General features: G+C 37.2%; 1 protein-coding gene across 1 annotated transcript in view; it reads left to right on the top strand.

The window, feature by feature from the left end:
• The window catches only part of LOC110092698 (protein PIR), a gene marked incomplete in the record, with an annotated part of 173,885 nt that overhangs the window by 152,016 nt on the left and 13,772 nt on the right, over positions 1–8,097 (top strand). Inside the window, 1 exon segment of the mRNA XM_028693516.1 lies at positions 5,855–6,059. Coding sequence (XP_028549349.1) covers positions 5,855–6,059 — 205 coding nt within the window.

Below are 8,097 nucleotides of genomic sequence, written 5' to 3'. Positions count from 1 at the left end.
AAGTGTTGTTGGAATGTAAGCCCCAACATTCTAATAAAAATGTCAACTTAAACAAAAAATTAGGTTGTTAAAATGTAAAGCCCAACATAGGATAGTTTGGGCACCTTTGAGTTTCATCTCAGAATCAAGTGCCCCTACTTCACCTCCTTTGGCTTTCATTCCAAAAATCTGATTCTAAGTTGATCAAATCTCTTCCTTGAAATTCCTAAAGGCCAAACCTTTAAGCAAGACTTTCATGGATTTTAAAACAACAAAAATCAATTTTAGCCAACATTTAAATGACTTCAAAAGAAAGAAAACCACTAGTTTAATCAAAAGTGTTCCCAAATCAAACTTGGGATGTAATTAACCATAGGGGCTTGCTCCTATGGGATGTCTGTACCCCAGAAATAAATAAACCCCGCTCGACCAAACATCAAGTGGGGGAATCTCTATTAAATAATTGTAAATTTTATGATTGAGTCCATAAGGAGATGATATTTTTACCCTCTGGGGTAATATATCGTATTCTTATGCCGTGCCCGATTATAAAATATGCAATCCGTTTGAGGATACAAAAATTCTCCAACAAAATGCACTTCGAAAATAATCATAAACTTAAATATTTGTTGAAATAAGTGTCTAAACGTGCACCTTCTATTCATTAATGATACAAGAGGAGAGAAGATTCCAAACTCCCTACCCTAGATTTGAATAAGAACCATTGATAAAGTCTTGAATAGATCATCTAAAGCTGTTTTCGCATCTTTAGAGCTTTGAGCATACCAAGTCATCCTATGCTCTTGTTGCACCATGAAAACTTTGAACATCCCAAACATACAAAGGACTGAGCATAATCACATGATATTGTAATTTTCTCGTCAAAATCATGAGAGATCTAGTGTAGGTCACACAGTATACGTACACATTAACATACCTACTGATAAATGTATAATCTCAAAAACAATATTACAGCAACAACAATAACAACAACATCAAGCCTTTATCCCACTATGTGGGGTCAAAAATAGTACCACAAGTTATTCAAGTTATTTACCTTGAAGTATTTGGCTCCCATCAAATCATTAGCAAGCTAGTCTTTTTTTTTTCTCTTCCAAGAATGGATGTGAGAACTACTACTCAAGCCTCATTCAACGCTCACTCCATCCCCTTTGATTCTTCTACTTATGATAATTGAAATTTAACTCGGATCAATTTTTGATAATATGGCCACAATGTGTTCGGGTCCATTTGTTGGTTTCAATGGTATGAGGCTTATCTCAGGGTGTGTGCTTTGATCGTCGTTTTAAATAATGCTTCCAATATAATGTATATTTATGTTGACCTCGACTCATATCTCTGAAATCCTGCCATAATCCAGCATAAATCATGCTCAAATCCTGCGTACCTGTTCGGCGCTAAAAACGTCTCCTCCCATGATTCTTGCTTGTCCTACAGGCCGCGCATCCAACGACCCCTTGGCTATTTAGAATGCGAGCAAATGGTAGGTTGAAGCTTCTTCGATTCAATTCTCCCAATCCTGCCTCCTGCTCTTGCCACAAGCTTTCTCGCTACCCTCATTCTCTCTATCTTTCATGTAGCGATCCCAACTTTCTCTTCTTCTCTTTAGTCTAGTTTAATCTAGACTTCTTTGCAGACACCATAACTTTGCCTTTTTTCCTCTTCCAATCTTCTACTCTTTCCGCATCTATCTCCTTAAATCCTTCATAGTTTATGATAGAAGAAAGTTGAATCATATTTAACTCTATTTAATGTTGTGACTTCCTTTTGCATCATCAAGAGCTTGCAAGTAGGAGTAAAACTAGGGTTTGATGGTTTCGGGTTTGTGCAAAGAAGAGTTCTTCATCATTCTTTTCACAAAGTCCTCTTCTTCTTTACTCATTGTTGACCCCATTTGTTTCCCTCTCGAGCAAGTTTAGGCTGCATCATCTTGCTCACTCACAATTTGTTGGTGTCTTTATCTGCGAGACCACATTACAAGTTCATTCTCTCTAACATTGAGGAAGAGCATGAGTAAGGGAGCTTATGTGGGCTTGTTTAGGGCTTGGGGGTGACTACAACACATGCAAGCGAGAAGGGCTCTTTGAGGATCGTCGTGTAAGAGAGCTGGAGTTTATGAGTGTGAGGGTAACAGGGATAGAGGAACATGCAAAGAGTTGATATAGAGTCGGATGCGAATCCAATTAAAAGAATTCATATTTTTTATTATGACATATGGTCAGATGAGACTTGACCAGGATATCACTTACAGGGATGGATTGTAACCTCCATTATGCTAGATTTGTGGGATTTCAACATAGCTGGGATTTTTTTATTGGTTACGACGTCAACTATTATGATGATGATGATTGTTATAATAATAGTAGTAATCATAATACTTGTATTGGCTCGTCCTCCCATGTTGCATCAAATTCACATTTTGTCTTGTGTGTGGTTAATTTTTCATTTCATTTTTGTGTGGCGGATAGCGCAATATGGGTGTCCTTTTGAAGTACTTTTGATGTTCAAGGTGTGTTGGCTCAGTTTTGATATAAGAGAATGCTGGATGACTTTGATTTTGGTCGATATCTTTTGTACCAGATTTGCGTGATTTAAGTTTGTCCTCCATTTTTTTCACCATGTTTGATTGGGCTGAATTGCAGAGCAATTATTGAGGTCAACATCAATTCCTTGTACTTTAATTTTCTCCTCTTCTTTTTCATCTTCTTTATCAAAATCCATGAAATTGTTATTATAGGCAACTACAAATTGGAATATAATTCTCTCAACTACCTTTAGAGCTGAGAACACAAACTCTTAGCAATTCCTCCAAAGTCTAAATTGTACATTTTCTATGCTTATTTCCCCGAGGGTAAATTGTTCTACTTAAATGTAACCTTATGCCAAGAGCCTGACCTTCTATTATAGTTTGGAAGTGAATCTCTCATTACAATGGTTACCCTTGGTGTGATTTGCAGTTGATACACTTGCTAATTTGCATACGGAGTACCTCTTCTTGATAGGTCAGAAATGGTCTTACTTTGAGATTTTTTTGGCCAATACCCACACACCATCTTGAACCTATCGAGACCCTAGTATAGCAACTATGAAATTCATGATAATCTTATCCCACTCCCATCCCAAAATAAGAAGAGATTACAGTATTTCATTAGCCTTCTAGTTTTTACAATTGAATATCTGACTAGTTGAGCACTTAGCCACAAAATAAGCAGCATTCTTCATCATGAAGGGTCACTAAAAAAGCTCCTTTTGGTTTTGATTTATCTTGGCATTCATCCAATGAACAAAATACATAGTAGTTTGTCCTTCTCATCATATCTCTGGTCAAACTCCTGTCTGATATTTTCTTTTCTATAAAACAACCCTCATATAACTCTATGATATCTATTACGGAGCATAATTCTGTGTTAACCCTTAAAATGCCTCTCATTTCATCATATATCCGTGAAATCCCTTTTGCTTCTTAGAAAAAATATTTGAAATCTTTGTAGATGCTTCTAGTTTGATCTGAATTTCTTCAACAGGTGGTGATATTACTTAGTGTTGATGGTACATAAGCTTTTGTCCTAGGCATGCACTTCAATCTTCTTTAAGATTTGGCCCTAGGCATGCTCTTTGACCTTGTTTGCCTTAGGCACGTAATCAAGAATCCATGTAGACATCCTTCTAGTCTTGCATGGATTATTTGCCCCAAAATTGTTGGCTCAAGCAACAAGGTTGGGTTAGTTAACTTGCATGAGTTGCTTTAGTGGCCTATTACAACCTTTTTGCTACAGCTACTAGGATTTGCAAAAATGAATGATGAGTGTGGGGGTGAACAGGAGTTATACTTTCTTTTAGTAATCCAGACAATCATTGAGTTGATAGGTACTGCTTTGCGGTTCAAATAGTTAAAGTAAGGCGCTTGCTAGTTTTTGCTAGTTTTTGCTAGTATTATTTCATTAATAAATTATGGGTATCTAAAAGTTAAACAAAAATAGGGTAGTGAAAAGTTAGAGAAAGAAGCAAAAAAGAAATGCTATTTGCTCTAGTTCCTTCTCCCTGAGCACCTCATCAAACCCTTTGTTGTTGTGGCTGGGACATCTCTTTGCCATTATATCCTTGGTGGTTGCATACTTATGCCATGTGCTTCAGACTTGCTGAGCCCTGTGATTTTGCTATATAGTAAATTTTTCCATGGTGCCCAGAGAAACTGTAGCAAGAGGAAACAATGGCAATATGCAATAATCACAAACTTGCAATCCTGCTGGGAGGGGAGTGCATTGTACATGCTCAACAACTTTGGGCAATTAAAAGCACCCACGCTCTGATACTTCCATGCATTGCATTGTTTTCGGCCTTGAGATCAGCGAAGACAGGCTGATTGCTTAATGCAGAAGACTGTCCTCTCATTCAATCTCTCTACTTGATAAATGTCTTTCAAATTGGTTGTTGAGAACTGATGTTTCACGTGAATAATGCCAAATCTGACACTGCTGTGCCAGGGAAAATAAGGGAGATGACAACAAAGGTGTTCTCCTTAGGGTTTTATGATGGAGATGGCCATGGGAGCAAAGTCGCCACTGGTTGTTGTTGTGGATTTGTAGCTCAAACCAAGGCTGTCGGAGATTTATGTTTCATCGCTGATCAGAAGTTGCTTGAACCAATTGGTTTCACGTTCTAGCTCATCAGTCGATCAATTCATTTGATTTTAAGTAGCTGATTTAGGTAGCGGACGTTTTTAGGAGGTATATATCCAGTTCCTCCAGGATTGGTCAAGCCGACCCGCATGGGCCGGCCCTTGGTTTATAGGAGGCGAAAGCCTGCTCCTTGAGATGCTGCCGGTTTAGGGGCCAGCTGCCATACCATGTGCTCATTGCTTAATGTGGAAGGGCAGTTTTAGGAAAGCAATTATGGAGAGATGGTCGGGTGCATATGTGGGGCCCATTACCTAAACATAAAAGAGGGATTTTAGGCAAGATGGGGGGCGGTTGAAGAGAGGGAGACGGTTTAGGCAAGTTTTGGAGGGGGCGGCTGGGCTCTGTTTAGTAGGAATTGATTGTAGGGAGGGACTGTTTTGTAATATGATTTATGTTGTAAGCTATAATTAGTCGGAGAGGCTAGGGTTTGGGGAGGTGGTTTTTTTTTAGTGAGGGAATTCTGTTGTGTGCTTTGTGCTTGGGCTCTAGCGGCGTCTAGAGAGTTTTGGGAGATATAGATCCTCCTCTTGAATAGATGATCGTTGTATCTTGCTGTTTTTCTTCTTTAATGTTACGTTTTTATTATGTTTTCTTGTGAAATGTGTGAGATTTGTCACTGACTTCGCATCCTTGGTATAATCTACTTGAAGTCTAGGAGTGTTTCATATCAGTCTATTGATTTATAGTCGGACCAATTTTTTTGGTCTTGCTTTTTTAGTTGTTTATTACTGCTTAGGGATTTATGCCTTAACTTCTATGTGCATTTATGGTTCATTGATACTAAAAATGGAGCTGTTGCAAAGAACAAAATGCCTTTTATGAGGTTGTATTGGTGCTTTTTAAGTCAGACTAGAGGGATGCAAAGAGATGGTTTTGGAGAGAATGAATACATTGGAAGCACACAAGTGATACAAGGGGACTAAATTGACCATTGCAAAGAACAAATGATGGATTGCACAAAATTTGTTTAGTTAAATATCGTTTAACTAAACTTGTTTAGGCAGGATTGACTGCAGATAAAAAATGCATAAGAATTTATCAATTCAACCCTAATTGACAAGGCTAATGATGATCTATTTCACGTTGCATCATGCAACCAAATTTCTTTTGTGCATATGCTTCATATATTAAGCTTATCATATATTTTTGAGAACGTTTTCTGACATTTGTTTCAGAGGGAAATAGATACCACGCAGTTCATGCAAACTGCGCCATGGCTGGGGCTGTTTATGGGAACTGATGGACAACTAAAAGAGGTTGATAGTGGCAATAGGCCTCTTGTCAGTTTGTTCAGATTAGCTAATACAGAGATTGTATCACATGCAACATGTCAAAATCCCAATTCCTTTAACATCATGTTAAAGCAGGCAGAAGCAGCTGGTAAGATTATTTATTTATTTTTATTTTTATTTTGTGTTTTAAACATCACTATTTACCACTAAAGTTAATATTTCAAATGAATGATATTTAGAGCTATTGAAACAACTATTACGTCAGGTTTTTTGGAGATCCGTTGACCTTTGTTAATGTAACTAAATTTGGTGTCACGACCCGGTTCGGAGGCTCGAATTAACGAGGTAGGAACAGACAGTCGGATGGTTTATATGCTTTCTACAATTACACATAACAGTAAATCTAAAATTCCTCAAATACTGAAGAGCCACTAACATAATTTTACATTTGAACATATACCATTTCTTATATGTTTTCATTTGAGCGTCGTCTTTTGCAGACGAATTTTTTTCATTCAAAATTTTTGCTTATCATGAAATTTACCTGAAAAATTTAGTTTAATAATTTGAGTTTACATGGTACAATCAATAGATAATCACCATTGTAACATAATCATTATACATAAAAAATGCATAATATTCATTTTGTTATTCTTTTTATATATTTGTGCATATATCAATTCATGTGGTATAGAACTTTATTTTACATCGGTCAAACAATGCATTCAATTTTTCTTTCAATTAACATTCATGCATTTTTCAGTTTTCTCATTTATTTCTTTTCCCTTTTCATTTAGTATAGGAGCATAGTCGAAAATTTGTACCAATGAAGATCCAACCATTTTTTTTTTTTTCATTTTCATATCCTTTTAATGTGCACGGGTACATTGTTTTCTTAGCCAGTACTATATGGGGTGAACTCCTGTAATTTGCATGCATATATATTTTCTCCTTTTTATTTATGCTTTCATTTACATATTATAATTTATTTCATTTATTTTATTATTCTTTACATATATATTTATATGTATTTTAAATAACATATATACTTTTAAACATATGCATTGTCAAATTCACTTTCTTTTTACCTTTACATGTGTTTCAAATTGATATATACATCTTTCACATATTCATATTGTGGGCTCCGAAAATTCCACGTTATGCTTCCCTGCCCTCTTTGCGCCATCGGTCTCTTTTCTTGTTTGTGTAATGAATGACGACAGAGAGTTTTAGCGAGCTTAGGTTTCGGGTGAATTTTCAGAAGGCAGATTGGGTTTTAAATAAGACACTACTCAGATATTTCGCCCTCATTTTACGATGACTTTATGATCTGAGTTCTAGTTTCCTATAGGCGCAAGCCCCTATAGTTAATTACCCCTCCCAATAATGAGAGAGAACTTTCGATTAAGGCTAGTTGTTAAAGAGGTCGCATAGGTTGTAAATCCATCGTATAATAGCAACAATTTTAGGGTTTGAATTTAATTTTATGATTTGGAATTTATCATCATGAACTTAAAACTGGTGGTGGGGGGAATGAGGACGAGCCCAATCAAGATCCCATGATTCTGTCGTCCCGAGTTGTTATATTCCTTGGTCTACATAGTCAGAGGAGGTAGTCGACCTGACCTGACAAAAAGCATCTTATCGGCAACCATAGGTTGCTTCGTCCTAGAATACCTTGTAGACATGGGGTGGTGTTTGTCTAAGGGGATAACTCTGAATTCACCTTAGTTGAAAGAGGGCTTTATGCCTATCGAATATACCTTATGATTTATTACTTAAGGATTTGAAGCCTTTATGGAACATACGGGCTTTGACCGTGATCATAATATAATCGTGTCATTTTGCGGCAAAACCACCCGATCAGATGGCATATGCCATGTCCTTACTGGCAAGAGATTGTTTGAGGATGAATCTTAGTGATATATCTGACAAGCATTCGCTCTTTATGAGCTGAGATTAATTTTAAATTTATCACTCTCGATAAATGGTTGCGGGAGGTGAATAAGTTAACACATTAAATGCAGCGGCTATGAAGTCGTTGAGTCGGTTTCGGCTTGTGGGCTCCGAAAATTCGACCCCGGCCTCCGCTCGCTCTTTCTTATTCGGGCAGGATTTCTGGGAGACGACTGCAAGCAGCGCCGAATCGACGCGATTTGCGGCAGAGTCTCGGCAGATTTCGTGGA

Source organism: Dendrobium catenatum, unplaced genomic scaffold (genome assembly GCF_001605985.2).
Source record: "Dendrobium catenatum unplaced genomic scaffold, ASM160598v2 fragScaff_scaffold_313, whole genome shotgun sequence".
Taxonomy (NCBI): Eukaryota; Viridiplantae; Streptophyta; class Magnoliopsida; order Asparagales; family Orchidaceae; genus Dendrobium; species Dendrobium catenatum.
This window is presented reverse-complemented; position numbering and strand designations above follow the sequence as displayed.